Genomic DNA, 19,600 nt, shown 5'->3' with positions numbered 1-19,600 from the left:
AAGATTAAGGTACTTGTTACCTGTCTATTTTGTGGGTTGGAATTTAAAAAAATGAATTGAAATAATGAACAACAGCATATATGCTGGCAAAAGTAGTGGCAAGAGGGAAAGCACTCTAAAGCTACTGCATTATTCATGAGGAAGGTAAACATATTACTCATCATGCATCCTACTATTTCTGGGAAAACCACACACACAATTAAGTCTGAAACTTCCAAAAGTAGAAGAGGAAAGTCTTTTATATATATGAAATTTATTGTCAAATTTGTTTCCATACAACACCCAGTGCTCATCCCAACAGGTGCCCTCCTCCATGCCCATCACCCACTTTCCCCTCCCTCCCACCCCCCATCAACCCTCAGTTTACTCTCAGTTTTTAAGAGTCTCTTATGGTTGGGCTCCCTCCCTCTCTTTTTTCTTTCTTCCCTTCCCCTCCCCCACAGTCTTCTGTTAAGTTTCTCAGGATCCACATAAGAGTGAAAACATATGGTATCTGTCTTTCTCTGTATGACTTATTTCACTTAGCATAACACTCCCCAGTTCTATCCACGTTGCTACAAAAGGCCACATTTCATTCTTTCTCATTACCAACTAGTATTCCATTGTATATATAAACCACAGTTTCTTTATCCATTCATAAGTTGATGGACATTCAGGCTCTTTCCATAATTTGGCTATTATTGAAAGCACTGCTATAAACATTGGGGTACAAGTGCCCCTATGCATCAGCATTCCTGTATCCCTTGGATAAATTCCTAGCAGTGCTATTGCTGGGTCGTAGGGTAGATCTATTTTTAATTTTTTGAGGAACCTCCACACTGTTTTCCAGAGTGGCTGCACCAGTTTGCATTCCCACCAACAGTGCAAGAGGGTTCCCATTTCTCCACATCCTCTCCAACATCTATAGTCTCCTGATGTGTTCATTTTGGCCACTCTGACTGGTGTGACGTGATATCTCAGTGTGGTTTTGATTTGTATTTCCCTGATGAGGCGTGACATTGAGCATCTTTTCATGTGCCTGTTGGCCATCTGGATGTCTTTAGAGAAGTGCCTATTCATGTCTTCTGCCAATTATTTCACTGGATTATTTGTTTTTCGGGTGTGGAGTTTGGTGAGTTCTTTATAGATTTTGGATAGCCCTTTATCCGATATGTCATTTGCAAATATATTTTCCCATTCTGTAGGTTGCCTTTTAGTTTTGTTGATTGTTTCTTCTGCAGTGCAGAAGCTTTTTATCTTCATGAGGTCCCAATAGTTCATTTTTGCTTTTAATTCCCTTGCCTTTGGAGATGTGTCAAGTAAGAAATTTCTGTGGCTGAGGTCAGAGAGGTTTTTTGAAGAGGAAAGTCTTAAATAACATACTAGCAATCCAAACCCAGCAACTGATCAGAATCCATTTTTCCCAGAAATTCAAAACTGGTTTAACATTTTAAAAATCCAATAATGTACTTCTTCCAATTAACAGAATAAAGGAGAAAATTCATATGATAATATCAATATACGAATAAGACCTTTGAATATTAAGTGAAGTCAATGTTTTTAAAGTAATCTCTGTGCCCAGTGTGGGGCTTGAACTCACAACCCTGAAATCAAGAGTCACATGTTCTTCCAAGTGAGCCAGTCAGGCACTCCAAGTGAACTCAGGTTTTAATTTTAAAAGTTCTAGCAAACTATTAAGAGAAGGGAATTTTTTTAACTTTATAAGTTATCCATTTATTTAAACTCTACTAATGTTGCAATGATCATTCCTCTTAAAATCAGAACCCACCCAAAAAAGTACAAAGTATTACCATTTCTTTTCAACATTGTATTAGAATTCTTAGCCAAAAGAGTAAAGTCCCTCCTCTCCCCAAAAAAGACATAAAGGCTAGGGGCGCCTGGGTGGCTCGGTCGGTTAAGCGTCCGACTTCGGCTCAGGTCATGATCTCGCGGTTCGTGAGTTCGAGCCCCGCGTCGGGCTCTGTGCTGACAGCTCAGAGCCTGGAGCCTGTTTCAGATTCTGTGTCTCCCTCTCTCTGACCCTCCCCCGTTCATGCTCTGTCTCTCTCTGTCTCAAAAATAAAATAAAAAAAGTTAAAAAAAAAAAAGACATAAAGGCTATTGACACTGAAAAGACACAAAACTGTCATTTTTACTACTTTTCACTAATAATAGCCATCATATCATCATATGATTTTTAAAAAAAGGAAATAAAAGTTATAATAGCTGGAAAGAAAGAAACAACACTGTGCTTTTCACAAACAATATGGCTCTTCGCATGGAAAAATTCAAAATAATTTAGGGCTAAGTAAAAATAAACTAGGATGATTTATCATGGTTCTCAACACACATTTAAAATCAAAATGATAAATTTCCTTTCATCATAATTAAATCTACTTTCTGGTCCAATCTCAGAATAATCTGGGGTAAAACCTCCTCATTTTCATAGAGTAAGGTGGCATTTGAAACCTTTTGGGAATAGGACTTCATTGAGCTAGATGACCCTCCAAAAATCACATTTTAAGTAGATTAAAATAACAGTAGAAAGTAAACTAATACGTATAGACTCTAGTGCATCTTAACCGGTCCAGAGAAGATTAAAATGACCGATTTTTCTATCTTAATTTTTCACAGATGAAAACTCTGCTGCATACTTAATAAGATCTTGGTATTAACAAAAAAAAAAAAAAACTTCAAAATCAGACTTAATTTCTACAAACTATCCGATTTTTATGAAAAACCTTGATTATTTGGTCAAAATGAGCCATCAGGAAAAAAAACATCCATCTAAGAATCCCAGATGTATACCCCATGTGAGAGAGAAGGCAATCAATTAAACACACAAAAAAGGATGCCATTTATTTTAGCTGCATCTTTCTTAGGCTCGCACAGATTGAATGGAGTCACTTAATTGCGTTTTTACTTTCCACAAATCACAATATTTTTTAAGTTTATTTATTTTGACAGAGAGGGAGGGAGGGAGAGAGGGAGAGAGAATCCTAAGCAGTCTCCACACTGTCAGCACACAGCCCGATGTGGGGCTCAAACCCATGAACCATGAGTCATGACCTGAGCTGAAGTTGAATGTTTAACCAACTGAGCCACCCAGGCACCCTACAAATCACAATATTTTTAACCACATGGATAACTTAAAGACTCTTTTCTGACAACAGAAAATCCAAATTGGTCCATCTTACACACACACACACACACACACACACACACACAAAAGGGGATCCACTGACTCCTGTAATAGACTACAGAGATATTAATTCCTTTTACTTTGTGGATCATCTTTTAATCTTCTGCATATTTTTCATTTATGAAGCTTAGAAGTAGTGGAAAGGTTTAGCCTATTTTGTGATAAAGCAAAGATTATCTTGTGTTTCTGCAAGCCATGCTGTTTTTATGCATTTACTCATTCAACAAGTATTTAATTAAATTCTTATGATGCATATACTACAAATTAGATACTTAGGAGGAACATTAAGAAAAAAAAATAAGCCAACAGTAGTTAGAAAAGCAAACCATAACGAAGAAAGTAGTTAAGTAACGTTGTGGTTAACCACAAAAGTGAGTGGCACAGCCCCTAAGTGCAATAGTTCATAGAAACAGAAAATCTAGGGTAGCTACAGAAGTCAAAAATATTTAATTAAAGAAACAAAACATGAACTATCCCTTAATGAGTGGTTGATACTCAAACAGGAAAATGTAGATTCTGGGGTATGTGCCCAGATCCTTTCTTCAGAAACAAAAGCTCGTTCTGCCAGCTGCCAGGAGTGTTGGCTGTTAGAGGCTCTCACCTAAGGTCTTGTCCAGATTCGTCCTTCCAGGAAGGCAGCTGCCTCATCCAAGGTCACATTCTTTGGAGGAAGCTTGCTTCTAATCACTAAAGTGCAAAGGAACAGCCTTTAAGGACCTCTGCACTTGCAGGGCTCTCCCTGTGATCGTCTGAGAGTTCTATTATAACTACTTCACAGTTCACTTTGTTCCTCCACTCAAACCCACTTCCTTCACTCCCTTCACATCCCTTACGGGCTTAAGCACGCCACAGTTAACCCTCTGCATGCAAATCTCCACCTCAGAGTCTGTCTCCCAAGGAACCCCATCTAAGACATTATAGCAAACAGAGAAAATATTCCATGTAGAAAGAATATCAAGCAAAGACTTGATATTATATGTACTGGGATAATTGGACAAAGTACCTTGCTCACACTGAAGGCAGTGTGTGGGGAAAATGAGAAGTATGGTTAAGTAGATTTTGGAGGACCCTGAATGCCACCCCAGTTTGGAATTCATCTCATAATTCAATGTTCCAAAACTCTTGCATCTTTAGTGACCCTGGACTGTGAATTCATCCTCCTGGATGGATGGACACAGAGCTAAAAGTGACAAAGTACAAGCATGAAAATTCTCTAAAGTTTGATTATCTTTAAAATGTACATGAACCTTGAATATCATCCACAGTTATTAGCATTTGTCATAATGAATACATACTCTTGTTTAAGAAGTATGACCACAATGAGTAGAGAAACAGTGTGTGTGTGTGTGTGTGTGTATGCGCGCACACGCACATGTGTGTTGTGTGTCCACACTTCTCAATGTTTTTCAACTCTTTAAAAAGGGTTTAAAAAAAAGAAAGGGGTGGGTAAAACATGATAGTCGGGTTATATTTGAAAATGTTGACTTATGCCTTTCCACTTGCCCACCTGGCACCATTTCTAATCACCTGGTGCTCATTTGCATGACACCTGCTTCTAGCTTGTCATAACCATCATTTTTTATTTGTCTCCTGAATGAGGGGTTTTCCTTCAACCTCTGCCAATAGGCCCCATTAGGGTTTTAGTTTACAAGAAATCCAGTACTAATATGCAAATATAGTACACATATGGGAGTTAGTAGGGGCCTCAAGGAGATGAAATGATCTAAAACAAATGACTTAATACTAAAAGCAATAGCACAGTAATACAGAGAGCTTGGAAAATCAGAATGGTTGTGGGAGCAAAAACAGCCCCTCCACTGAGCACTTCATATAAAAGCTATAGACCATTGTTATCCATTCTTATCTTTTTGCATATGTTACATAGTTACATACACATGCAATCTTGAATTCATATTTTCTACATTTTCAATGGTTCCATATAATATCCTATCTAGAGCAAAGCTTATTTAACCTTTTTAAGGAATATTTGGTAAGAAGAATGAGAATGAATACCTGATTGCAGGAAATGGGCTTACTGTGCATTGTGAAGACATGTCAGAGAACAAGGTTGGCAAAGTCCCTTTCCTTGTGGAGCTTAATTTAAGAGAGGGAGCCAATCTCTAAATAAATAAATGAGAAAAGGCCACACCTGATGAGTGCTGTGTGGAAATAAAACAACGTGGTGTGACAGGGGCTGATGGGAAGCTGCTGACATTGAGTGGTCTGTGAGGGCCTCTCTGACAGTATGTTTAAACCTGAGATCTGGACAGTAGGAGGAGCTGGCCATGTGAGGCATGTGAAGGAAAACCTTTAAGCAGAGAAAACATTGTGTAAAAGGCCTGAGTCTCAAAGCTTGCCTTTTAAGGCAGCTTCATCTCTGCTACTCAAAAGGCTAACCCTGGGAGGCTAATCCTGCAAACATATTCTCACTAAACATCCAGAATGAGCCAAATAAATATTTCTAGAAAGCAAGCCAGCTATAACACGTAACGACAGGAAACAGATGATTCAATACATCCTATGATATGCCCAAATTATTTGGACCAAGATTAGGTCATTCTATGATTTATATAACATATTTATATTCATCCTTATTTCAGAAGGAAGTTAAAGTATTTTCCAAAGAAGTATAAACTATGATCAAATAGCATAAATAAAAAGTAGAGGGAAACATAAAGTAAAACAAGTGAAGACAATGTGGGGAAAAGAAGGGAGATATAAATGCTCACGAGAAAGGAATCTTCATGTGCTACTGGTGGGAATACAAACTGGTGCGGCCACTGTGGAAAACACTATGGAGGTTTCTCAAAAAATTACAAACAGAATTACCTATGACCCAGTAATTCCACTACTGGGTATTTACCCAAAGAAACCAAAAACACTAATCCAAAAAGATATATGCACCCCAATATTTACTGCAGCATTATTTACAATAGCCACGATTATGGAAGCAACCCAAGTATCTCTCCATAGATGAATGGATAAGGAAGATGTGGTATATATACAATGGAACATTGCTCAGCCATTAAAAAAAGTCTTGCCATTTGCAACAATATAAATGGATCTAAAGGTTGTAAGGCTAAGCAAAATAACTCAATCAGAGAAAGACAAATACCATATGACTTCACTCATGTGTGGAATTTTAGAAACAAAACAAATAAATAAAGTAAAAAGAGACAAACAAAAAACCAGATTCTTAAATACAGAGGACAGACTAGTAGTTGCCAGAGAGGAAGTGGATAGGGGCAGGAGTGAAAGAGATAAAAGATATTAAGAGTACACTTATCTTCATGAGCACTGAGACATGCATAGAATTGTTGAATCATATTGCATACCTGAAACTACTATAACTCTGTATGTTAATTATATTTCAATAAAAAAAATGTTCATGATAATGATCTACATTCTGGCTACCACGAGTTTTCCAGAAGCCTATACAAAGAAAAAAAGGAAAGGAATGCTATGAATTACACAATTCAAAATATTAATATACGACTTTTTTTCTTTATTTTTTATTTTATCTTTTATTTAATTCCAGTATAGTTAACATCCAGTGTTACATTAGTTTCAGGTGTATGATATAGTGATTCAACAATTGTATATGTTACTCAGTGCTTATCATGATAAGTGTACTCTTAACCCTCTTCACCTATTTCACCTATACCCTCACCCATCTCCCCTCTGGTAACCATTTGTTTGTTCTCAACAGTTGAGTCTACCTTTTGGTTTGTCTCTTTTTTGCTTGTTTGCCTTGCTTCCTAAATTCCACATATGAATGACATCATCTGGAATTTGTCTTTCTCTGACTGACTTATTTCACTTAGTATAATACTCTCTAGATTCATCCATGTTGTTCCGAATGGCGAGCTTTCATTCTTTTTATGGCTAAGTAATATTCCATTATATATACATATATACCACCTTTTTTAATCCATTCATCTTGGGCAGATTCCTTAATTTGACTACTGTAAAGAATTCTGCAACAAACATAGTGGTATCTATATCCTTTCAAATTAGTATTTTCATATTCTTTGGGTAAATACCCAGTCATGGAACTATTGGATCATATGGTAATTCTATTTTTAATTTTTTGAGGAACCTCCATACTGTTTTCCACATGGCTGAGCTAGTCTGCATTCCCACCGACAGTGCATGAGGGTTCCTTTTTCTTGGCATCCTTGACAACACTTGTTGTTTCTTGTGTTTTTTATTTTAGCCATTCTGAAGGTGTGAGGTTCATAACCTATTTTTGACATTATAAAAGAGAACAGTAGTTCTCATAAGAGGATGCTGTCTAATGCAATGAATATGCCCCTCCACAACATCCTTTAATAGATGACAAAACCGTATTTTCATGGTCTGATTCTTATAATGACTCTCAATAAAGGCTTCTTAGATCACTCACTGCACAGCTCAGTGAAAGTAATTCTTTAGTGGGTCACCGTAAAGCTGAATGGGCACCCAAGTCACTCTTCAACTAACTTTATCCAAAAATATACTTGTTAATAACTTAAGAACTTGATGTACATGACCTGCATGAATTCTTCACTATGATTTCTCAAGATTGAACTATTGATAAAGTAGTGACACTGCCCTCTGTCTTGGATTCCCTATCCATCCATAGACTATGGCAGTGACGTGTTGCTAATTGTACACAGACCTCAATGTCTTACCTGAATATAAAGAAAGGGTTAGATTTTTAAAATTCTGGAAAACTAAGACTTTAAGGCTCCACATAGCAGAGTATTTGTCATCTGTATATTTTAAGAGTGTTTTTCATATCATTGTTATATCACTAAGAGGAAAGATAATAAGAAATGTTTCAATAAATATTTTTAGTCAGAATAGAATAATATTCTGTGCATAATAAACTGTAGCTGGTTTTAATCACCATTTTATATAATGCTAAAATAATTATTATATATCGTAAATAAAAAACATAACAAGAAAAAATGAAATCAACAAAACAATACCAGATCCTCTGGAGAGAATCCTAGGAGTAAAATAGCATTAAAATAAAAATAATATCTCAGAAATACACAGCTACAATAAATCTTAATACAATATAGTTTACTTCACACAAATAGATATATTATTTCAATGTGCAGACAAATCAAATGTACTGTCAATTCAATATAGCTTGTCACTTTTTGATTTCAGATCAATATGTTCAAAAAGCAAAGAAAGAGCAGGAGTTATATACCCCTTTACACTCCAGGCTATACTTCAAAAAGAAAGTTCTCTCTTTTATGTTAAAGGAACAACTTACAACTGAAAACTGTCAGTGTGTTTCATGTAGAACATTACTCAACAATCAGATCATTTAGGTATTTTTAATAATTCATGTTTAGATGTCTTACTGGTGCTAAGAACTCCCAGGAGCAAAAACAACAGAAACTAACAAATCTACCCTTTACCTTGTTCAATTTACATACTTGATTCTATGGCAAATTTATTGGAAACCAATCTCTAAATCTGAACTTCAAATATTAATTTCTTACTTCTATTAGTCTATTAATGGAATGTATTGCTGTGTATGAAAACGTACCAAACATATAAACAGAAAACCAAGGTAGGCTTCTGTAAAATTTACCAGAATATAATATTTGAGAGTGCCCCAAGTATTATCAGTCTTTTCTAAATATGCAGGAGTTTTTGAGGACAGGAAGTATTTTATTTCAATTTATATTTCTTAATACATAATACAGCACCCAATAAATATGTACCAAATGAATGTAAATGACGTTCCAAACATCATGTGCCAAAGAACTTAATAGCTGTTGAAAAGATAACAAAGTCATAATGAATTTTAAAGAAAGTGAAATCTCTCATAAACTGCTGAGATATTCCCAGACTCCTAGTGGCAAATGATTATTCATACCCAAACCACACTTTTCAAATTTGATAGGTTGATCCTGATTTTTCATTCATAATGATTTTTTTCATTCATAAATGTACTTGACAACTATTTAGTAGAACACCATTTATGTACCAGACATTTTCTAGGCAGGAAGATACAGTTAAAAAGACTACCAAAATATCTTCCTATAGGAAATTTATACTCTAGTGGAATAAACAGAATATAAACTGAAATCAAAGGAATAAATCCAATAAAACAATATCAAATACAATAAGGGATATAAAAAAATCATGCTACAGAGAGTGACAGGGACATTGGATCTGTGTGTGCTATTTTAGTTGGGAGTGATCCAGGTTGCCTCTCTGAGACAATAAGATATATTCTGGATTGTTTTCTAATTATGTATAATGTCTCCAAATTTAGCCAAAGTAAAGTATACTTTTGTGATACAGCAACAAGCAAGACCTCCCTTTCTCCCACCGCTGAACAAAGAACATACACACACACACACACACACACACACGCACACACACACACACACACACACACACACACACACACACACACTGGCCTACTCTCCTTTCTAACTGTGCCACAGTGCTTTTTCAGAGATATCAGAGCTACAACCTTAAAAAGCAGATGTTTACTTTGTTGTTTTTTCCACACTTTGAATTAGTTCTAATTTCAGGATACTAGAAGGCCATCCTTCAAAAGCATCTCTCCACAGGGTCTGTCACTGAGTTATTACTATTAATTGAAAAGAGAAATAGTAGCATCTAATGAGATGGCAGTCAAAATTCTGGGTGTCCACCAAGTGCCAGGCACTGGATTGGGTTCTTTAGACTTCGTTTCATCTCATATAGTTCTCATAAAATCCCTCTTAGGTATTGTCTTGCAGATGAGGACATTAATGTTCACAGAGATCATCAAGTGCCCAGGGTCAAGCAGAGAATAAATGGTTGCTAAGCTCGTGTGATTTCCAAAGATCACCTGCTTCATACCATATAACTGTGTCATGCAACTTCCTCCCTTGAAATGCAAATGTGCTGGGGGGCGGGGTATACATTAAGCCTTATACAGTGGTGTGGATTAATTTATCAGGCCCTCTCGTGAAAGCAGATATTAAAAAGGAAAAAATATAGCTGAAAGTGAATTAGATAGTTAAGTACATAATTAAAAGTTATTCACTGTACATAAAGGCTAATTAATGTGATGGGGAATATTTTGCTCTAGGTCTTAAAGGAATAAATATTAAGACGCTATTTGCTAGCTGGTTGTGACTTAAATGTATTTTTTTCCATAGACAGAAAAAAATACACAAGTCTTGTTTGTGTATTGTTTAATTCAACAGATATCAACTGCTTTATTGTCTGTGCTTTATTGTCTATGCTCCACTAGACACTATAGTGAATGCACAATAAAGAATGAGGCAAGATATTTGTTTCCCACCTTTAAGAACTGAAGATCTACTTTGGATACAAAACATGACAAACACCCATTGTCAGCGGATTACTGATACTCACACATCCTTCACTGTAGAAGAGCCCTCTCTCTAGCTGGACAGATTGTCCTCTATGACTGGAAGGGCACAGAGGAATGACATAAAAAGCATGGGCTCTATTCTAACCAATCACATCAGTCCACTTTTTTAATGTATGCATGTTACCCTATAAAATTCTCTCTCAGCACTGCTTGAGCTGTGTTCCACAAATTGTGATATATCTTCCTTTCCATTGTTTGATGGATTTTTATTTCCCTGAGATTTCTTCTTTGACCAGTAGATTATTTAGAAGTATTCTGTATATTTTCACAGCGTTTTAGAAATTTTCCTGTTTTCTTTCTGTTACCGGTTTCTAGTTTTATTCCATTGTAATGGAGAAAACCTGTTGTATGATTTCAGCTGAGGTTTGTTCTGTGGCTCAGGGAATGGTCTGCCTTTGTATACATTCCATGTCACTTGAAAAAAAATATGTATTCTGCAGTTGTTGCATTGAGTGGTCTACAAATGTCGACTATATCCTTTGATGTGCATTTGTTCCTCTATAGCATTCCTGATTTTCTGTATAGTTTTTCTTCCAATTGTCAAGAGAAGGGTTTTGAATTTCCTAACTATAGTTGTAGATTTCTCTATTTCTCTGCTTAAGTCTGTCAGTTTCTGCTTCAAACACTTTGCAGCTCTGCTGTTGACTGCTATTTTTCTCAGTAGGTTTACCCTTATATTACTGCATAATGGCAGTTCCTGTCTCTGGTAATTTTCTATCCTCTGAAGTCTACTTTATCTGACATTAAAAGATCCACTCCTCCTTTCTTTGGATGTTTGAGTCATATTTTTTTTCTATTCTTTACTTCTAGCCTACTTGTTTCTTTGTATTTGAAGTGAGTTTCTTAGACACTGCCTACTGGTTGGGTCATATTTTTTTAATCCACTTTGACAATCTCTGTCTTTTAACTGGTATATTTAGACCATTTGCATTTAATTTAATTATTGACATATTATGACTAAAGTCTGCCATGTTATTTTTTTTTTCTATTTGTTCTTTGCTTTGTTTTTCTTTTTCCTACTCCTGTGAGTTATATGAACATTTTTTAGAACTCCATTTTATTTGTTTTTTAAGTTTATTTATTTATTTTGAGAGAGCGTGGAGTCCGATGTGGGGCTCAAACTCATGAACTATGAGATCATGACCTGAGCCAAAATCAAGAGTCAGATGGACACTCAACTGACTAAGCCAGCCTGGCACCCCGAGAACTCCATTTTAAACTACCAAAGTTTTTGAGGGCATCTTTTTGTATAGCTTTTTTAGTGGTTGCTCTAGGTATGACATTAAAAATGCACAACTTATCAATAGGTGTTGTTGTTTTACCAGTTTAAGTGAACTATAGAAACCTTACCTCCTTTGCTCCCCTTTACTCTTTCCTGCTTATAATACAACTCTCTTAAATATTTTCTCTACATACATTTAGAACCACATCCGACCCTGCCATAATTTTTGCTTCAACCATCAAACATAATTTAGGAAACTCAAGAGGAGAAGGAAAATGTATTATATTTAGTCATATTTTTTTCTATTTCTATGTTCTTTCTTCTTTCCTAATGTTCTAAAGTTTTTCTTTTCTTTTATCAATTCCTCTCTGTTTAGAGAACTTCCTTTAGCCAAACTTTTAGAGTAGACCCGTTGGTAACAAATTCTCTTGGTTTCCCCTTCATTTCTAAAGGATATTTTCTCTGAGTATAAAACTCTAGGTTCTTTCTTTCAGCATTTGAAAAATATTGTGCCACTTCTTTCTGACATTCATAGGTTTGATGAGAATCTGCTGCTATTCAAATTGTTTTCCCTGTATAGGTATGGTATTTCATTTCTCTCGCTCCTTTCAAGATATATCTTGACTTTTTTTTTCCCAGAAGTTTAACTATAATGTATCTTGGCATGGATTTCATGGCAGGAATGGCCTCATTACCACTCAGCAATGTTGAAAGTCCTGACTCTTTTTCTAGGCCTCCCCTGACATGACCCAGGTGGGGAGGGAAAGGAATGCCTCATTATTGCCAGGGGTGAGAGAAGCCATGCTTCCCACATGATCTCCACTGACACTGGTCTCAGAATATAGGGGTAAGAGTGGGGCCATAATGTAAATATAAATTAAAACTAAATGAGATATCACACAAACCTATTAGAATGGCTATCATTACAAAGACAGACAACACCAAGTTTTAGCAAGAACGTGGAACAATTGGAATCCTCATACAGTGTTGGTTGGAATGTAAAATTGTACATACACTTTTCAAAACTAGTGGCTAATGTCTTAAAAAGTTAAACATACACCTACCATATGATCCAGCCAATTTACTCCAGGTATTTACCCAAGAGAAACAAATGCATACACTATATAGAATACTATTCAGAAACTAAAAGAAATATATTACTGACACATGACACAAGATGGATGAATTGTAAAATAGTTATATTGAGTGAAAGAAGATATACAGAAAAAAAAGCATGCATAGCATAGGATTCCATTTATACAAAACCCTAGAAAAGGAAAACTATTCTACGGTAACAGAAAGGAAACAAGTAGTTGCCTGGGGAAGTGGAGACAATAAAGAAGGGTACAAAGGAAGAATGAACAAAGAGGCATTCTAGACAACAATAAGGAAGGAAGGCATATGAGGAACATGTCCAAACTGAATCCAACTATTTTAAGGCACCTTCCAGAGAATTCCAAATAACATTTCCACCACTTATAATTGACTCTATGTCACTTGACCATAGATAGGTGCAAAGGATATACCACCATTCATAATAAAGAAATTCTGTTCATATGGGAGAAACAGTCTCTCTGCCTCAGCACCTTTCCTTGTGTTCCAGCACTCTTATGAATTTATTTTTTAACATTTTTGTTGATATTTCAATAAAAGTTTGGAGGGAGAAGAGGAAAATGCATATGCTTAGTTGACCATGACTGTAAGTATAGCTTTACTCAGAACTATAGCTTAATACTTACTGATTTCAATTGTATCTGTTAAGTCACAGATACAATTCTTAACTAAGTTCACGTAATTTAATGTTTAAAAAAATATCCAATGGGTGAACTACTTGTAAATACTTATTTCCTAGATGGTCTTTTTATTTTTAATATTTTTTAATTTTAAAATAACTTTAAACTTACAGAAAAAGTATATGAAGAGCAGAAATAACTCCATATATACTTTACCTAGAGACCCCATTCAAGGTTTGCAAAACTGTCCTAATAATGTCCTTCCTAGTGAACATATCAGTTCTAGGACCATATTTTGCACTTAGTTGTATTGTCCCATCAGTTTGAGACTTTCCTTGACTGTCATGACTTTACACATTATTGAACACATCAGAAAATCAGAGTTTCCCTATCAAAATTATCAGATATTTTCTTATTATTCAGTTCAGCTCATGTGTAATTGGCATAAATATTAAAGAATTAAAGTTGTTTTAGCTGCATACTATCAGGAGCACACAATATTGATTTGTCCCATCACTTGAGTAAAGTTCAGTCTGCCTGGTTTCTTCACTATAAAGTTACTTTTCCCTTTGTAATTAACAACTACCTTGTGGAATGATACTAGACATTAGGTAAACATCTCATTCCTCCTCCAACTTTCACCCATTAGTTTTTAGCAACAATTAATGTTTATTGCCTCAATTATTGCTCAGTGGTTGCCAAGTAGTAATTCTCTAATTCCATCACCACTTCTACTCTTATTAATTGGCATTCTACTATAAAGTAAAGCTTTATCTTCTCCCCATAAATTAGATACATTCATGTATCCCAATATATTGTAGTGGAATAAAATACTCCTATTTTATAGTATGATAATCTGTTACTATCATACTTTGAATCTCAAATTGCCCCAGGTTTAGTTAACAGGAGTCTCTTCAAGCTTTTGACATGTTCCTATAATTCTTTGACCACTTCCTTATTCCCTGGCATAAGATGGTCCAGGTTTATCTTGTGCTTTCCCAGACTCAAGCCTAGGATCAACCATTTCTCCAAGGATATCTGGTTCCACTTGATGGAGAATGGTATTTAGAACTCAAAATCTGTCACTTGGTGTGCTCACTGCTACTGAAATGTTGCTATTTTTCAGGCCATCACAGTAGACAGAGTAAGGAAATAAATGTAGGCATATATACTTATGTATATGTTACTACATACAAATCCATATTTACTTCTATTACATTTATATCTATTTCTATTCTTGAAGTTATGAGATACACCAGTACCTCCAATTTCAATCCAACACTGCAGGGTGCATTCTACATTTTCTCCTTTTTGTATTTGTGAATCCCGTCTCTATCAGCAAGAAAACTGGACTGCATTATTTTCAACATATTTACTTATTCTCTCAACAGTCTTCTACCTTATATATAACAAATCTCCTGATCCTACCAGGCCACTGCCTGATAATCTCCAGGCCAACTTGAGTTCAAGGTTGCAGACACGGCTGGAATATGTAGGGCAGGGGTATCAGAAAAAAACAAGTTGCGCAGTAGTAACTGTATGAATGATGCAAGCTGATGGTTGACCACACATTTGATATGAGTCCACTTCATAACATATGTGTCAAGTCAGTTAACACAAATTTAGCCCATGTGAGTAGAGGTACTTTGAACTAAACAGAGAAGGTGGTAAAGTGGTTCCATTCTACTTGGAGTGGGTCAGACCACATTTGAAAAAAATGTAGTGAATTTGGTTTGCCACATCTTCAATACACAGAGATTTAAATATTCTATGAAGATTTAACGGGGACCCCATTATCCTGAGTTTTAATAGCTTAGGATTTCACTCTCTTGTAAGCATAATCAGTCCTAAACCAAGATATATGACTGCCCTGAGCACCCTTCCACCCAATAATATTCAAATAATTATTCTGTTTATTTCATGGAAATGGGAGAAACTGAAAAGTATAAACTTCTCTCTGTTGAAAATATTTACTGTGATGTTCCACATACACAATTTCTTGGGAATGAAGTTTAACTACTTACAACATAGACAAAGTAGATCACTTGATCCCAAAAAGCAGATATAAGCCAGTTGATTATTCAATTTCAAAAGTTTTAACTGTCAAGCTCTTCAACTATTAAGCGGTTGGCTGAGGTAAGTCTTGTGTTTGCGCCATGAATCTTGCCTATGTGTGCTACAAAATACCATACTTTGGTGAAAGGCAAACCATTTCATATCTTGCCAGTTAAGTAAGGAGTTACATGTGGAAATCTTTATTAATAGGATTCTAGTTCTAATTTATTGAAGCGATGTCAAGCATTCCTCATAGATTGATGCTTAGGCTATCAGGATACTAGCCTATCCTGAATAAGCCAATGAGAATACTAAAAGTATTAAAAGTTTCAAGGGTTTGTGGGATATGTCATTATTACCGTATTCACTTTACCTCTTTATATTATTTAATTAAAATATCATTACCCAGCTCTAATGCAATGATTTCTAGACATGGTTTTGTAATGCCTCTAAGCATGTTAAATCATATTTAAAGACAATATAAATTTATACCCTTCAATCACATGGAAACAAGATTAATTTTCATCTAACATAGTTTCACAATACCATATTGTATATAGCTTTATAAACTTCTCAAATGATAAAATTTAGAAATAAGCAAATAAACTAAGTTAAGAAATTAACTAAATTAGGTAATTAAGCTGTATAGTTAAAAAAATAACAAGATACAAATATTCTCAACCAGTATATGTTATCTTTGCTTTTTTTTTTTAAACAATATTCCCGTGCTCTCTTTAAAGTGCTTTACTCCAGTAAGTTTTCTTAAAACATTCTTAACTTAGAAAATCTGTAAAGGGAACACATTTTCAGGTCTTGTATATTTTCAAAACTAAAGTAAGCCTATGTCCACCAACTCCAGGGCACAAAAACATCACAACATAGCACAGATATTAAAACTTAAGAGTCACAAGAGTTTAACTTATGACACCGTTTCTTACAATGTGGTCCAGAAATTAAATATGTAACAATCATTTGTGCCACTTCTTACTAAGTCCAGGTTCCTGGGCTTCTCCTTGATCTCCTGAAGCAGTTCTCATGAGAAGCATTGACCAAAGCCCTGGGGGCTTTGAGAATGCCAGGTGAACACTATACATTTTATATTCTCTCTAGCATGGGACAGACGCTACAGGCTAGTGAGATTTTCCAATTTTGTGAAGTATATATAATTCTATTCAAAACTAAGCTCTGTTATGATCAAAATTGTTGCATACAAACCTGCTTTTAGAAGCAGAAACTTAGCTGTTTTCTCCCTTCAATTGTTTAAAGTACATATCAGCCCTTAAAAATTACTCACCACTGCAATCCAAGCTAATAGGGATGTAGGTAATATGTCACCCAAAAAAAATCAATAAAATACATAGCATATAATTTTGTCTTTTTTTTTTTTTTGGTGAGGAAGTCTTAAGATTTTATGAGACAATTTCGTCTTCACTTAAAATTCATTAATGCAGAACTATCTAGAGGGCTAGTTTTTTTTAAATAAGCACTTGATAAAAATCAAGTTGGATTTATTTCCTAATTATGTAGAAAGTTTACATATATTCCAAACTCTATCATTATCATTTGGAGAGTCTCAGCAATTTTAAGATAAATTAACAAATCTATTAAAACAAACAACTCACTTAATCTCCCTGGTAAATTATACTTTATGTTCTAGGGGCGTAGAAACACTGTGAAAGTATTTCATGTTTCTTTTAACACAATTAATACACTGTGTCACAAAGTGTTATTATGCTTCAGCTTTTTATATAGATAGATGTCGAACTAGGCACGGTCTCTAATCATTAGAATAAAATAAAACAACCTAGTTGCACCAGCAATAACACTTGGGCAGAAACAAGAATCAAGACATGCATTATAGGACTTCATGACTCTATACAACGAGTTTCAGTTGAAACAGTAGCCATAGCTTCCAAGACACTACAACGTTAACATAAAGTTGGGCAGAAAAACTTGAGATCTTGCAAATCTTGGTTATCTGAAACCTATCCTCCCCAGAGAAAAGACCTATCTGATCACATCCCTGTCCACCTCTCCCTTTTTGTGTTAGGGCATTATTTCGCTTCCCCCACCCCTCTCTGCAGTTATTCTCTTCTCCTCAGTACTAGGGAACAACCCCATTCTCTATCTTTTCCCCCTGCCGCGTTACAGCCTTACTCCCACGCCGCGGACATGTAAACCGCCAATAGTGACCACAGCTGCTTTTGGTGGGGGAGGGAGGATCTCGAGCCTCCCACGTCCGTCCGATCGTCTCCCACCCGTGCCCAGCTGGCTGGTGGGACCGGGCTGGGAACGGACCCTGGGCATTCCTTCCCGCGGGAACTAGCATCTGCCCAGCGCGCTGGCTACCGCCGGGACGCTTTGCCAGTGCCCGGTTCAGTCTCTGGTTCTTTTTCTCTTGTCCTCCCGCTCTTCCTTTCTCCTCCTGTATTTCTGTCATCGGTTCTTTGATGGCGAGAGAAAGCAGCTCAGAGCTACACGTCTCCTCTCATAAATACGTTTATGCTTTTCCTGAATCTTTCTCCGCCCCTTTCTCACCCTAACACATGTAGGGTCTGCAATGCACAGGACTCTCCCTTCATCCAGAGATCAATGTCAGCGTCTCAGTTTGACAATTTCACTCAAGGCGCCTTCATCTACCGAAGCCTACTCCTTACCAGTTCAGTTTTCTCCCAGTTAACCATAGTCTCCCCCATTGCTAAGCGCCTCTTCCACCTTTCTGGGTTCTACTACTGCCAACATTAAAACAAAAAAAAATCCAACATGCAATACGGTGTAAATTCCAGGAAGAAAGTGTGAGCGTGTAAGACAGTCTAAGTGTGTGCATCTGTGGGTCTCAGCCTGTCCGGGTCCTGTGCATAAGGCTGAAAGATGCAGGACAGTCAGACCGTTCAAACTTCCCCTGCCAGACTGACGCTGGGCCCTCTCCAGCTCACCTGTCCGCGCCCAGGTAACCGGCAAGGTGCCCGCCCGGCCGCGTTCCCGGACCCCCTGGCCCGGGCAGAGCGAATGCCAGCGAACTGGGGCCGCACGGCCACCCCTCCCGCGCATTTGTTCGCGGTCCCTCCTTCCCTCCGGGTGTTCTGAACCCCTTCCCCCAGATACAAACGGGACCGCCCTCCTCCACAGCGCCTTACCTCAAACAGGGGACCGATCTTGTTCTTCTCCAGGTAAGCCTGGATCCGGGATTGTTGATGAGACGCCATGGAGAGACAGAAGGGGCCGCGGAGAGTGCGGGAGAGCGCGCGGCCGTGCGCCTGGGCCAGGGGACAACCTTCCTTTTTCCCCCGGACTGGAGCCGGGACAGGAGCTCCAGAGCCTCGGCTCCCCCGGCGTGGCGGGCACAGCCCCGGCCGCGGGCGTGGGCTGCAGCCCCGGGAGCCGCGAGCGCGTGGGGCGCCGAGAGCCGGAAGCTCGGGCGCGGCGCCGCCAACTCAGTCAACTCCGAGGCGAGGGGAGAACTCATTCATCGCGTTCTCCTCCTGGCGCCCACCCCCGCCGCTCTCCGCAGCGCGCGGCGCCGGGGGAAATTCGAGGCAGAGGTTCCAGGTTCCTCTCTCCTCTGGGCGGCAGCAGCAGCAGCAGGAGCCAGGAAGCGAATGCTTCTCCGCCTGGCGCGGCGCCGGGAGCGCCCTCGGGCGGTGGGGGGCTGCGGGGCTCGAACTCGCGGCAAGCGTGCGTGTGCGTGCGTGTGTGTCCGCGCGCCCGACTGTGTGCGTCCCCTTTCCCCGTTGCAGGAACAAACAGCCCGGGCTTCTCCCCAGGCTGTGCTCGCCCTGCCCGCCGCTCCCTAGCGACAGCGCCGCTCAAAAAGCCAATGGTGAAGGTGCTTCTTTCAAAGTGCACATAAATCTGGTGCTTGTTGGCTACTCTTGGCAGCTACAAACGCTGTTCGAAAAGGATGGTCCCCACCGCCCCTTCGGAGCCTGTCCACGGCACCTCGTGCTCTGCCTACACTAGCTCAGAATCGGAGAAAGGCAGAGTCATGGGAAGATGCGTGGGTCTGA

At 37.9% G+C, this 19,600-nt stretch overlaps 1 protein-coding gene across 1 annotated transcript in view; it reads right to left on the bottom strand.

Annotated features, from left to right (window-relative positions):
• Positions 1-19,390, bottom strand: part of CF2H8orf34 (chromosome F2 C8orf34 homolog) — a 408,213-nt gene extending 388,823 nt beyond the window's left edge. Inside the window, 3 exon segments of the mRNA XM_060610698.3 lie at positions 18,731-18,805; positions 18,807-18,923; positions 18,925-19,390. Of these exon segments, the coding sequence (XP_060466681.1) occupies positions 18,731-18,805; positions 18,807-18,923; positions 18,925-19,059 (327 nt within the window). The 5' untranslated portion in view covers positions 19,060-19,390.
• Between the last annotated feature and the right edge of the window lie 210 nt (positions 19,391-19,600).

This window comes from Panthera onca, chromosome F2 (assembly GCF_046562875.1).
Source record: "Panthera onca isolate mPanOnc1 chromosome F2, mPanOnc1 haplotype 2, whole genome shotgun sequence".
Taxonomy (NCBI): domain Eukaryota; kingdom Metazoa; phylum Chordata; class Mammalia; order Carnivora; family Felidae; genus Panthera; species Panthera onca.
This window is presented reverse-complemented; position numbering and strand designations above follow the sequence as displayed.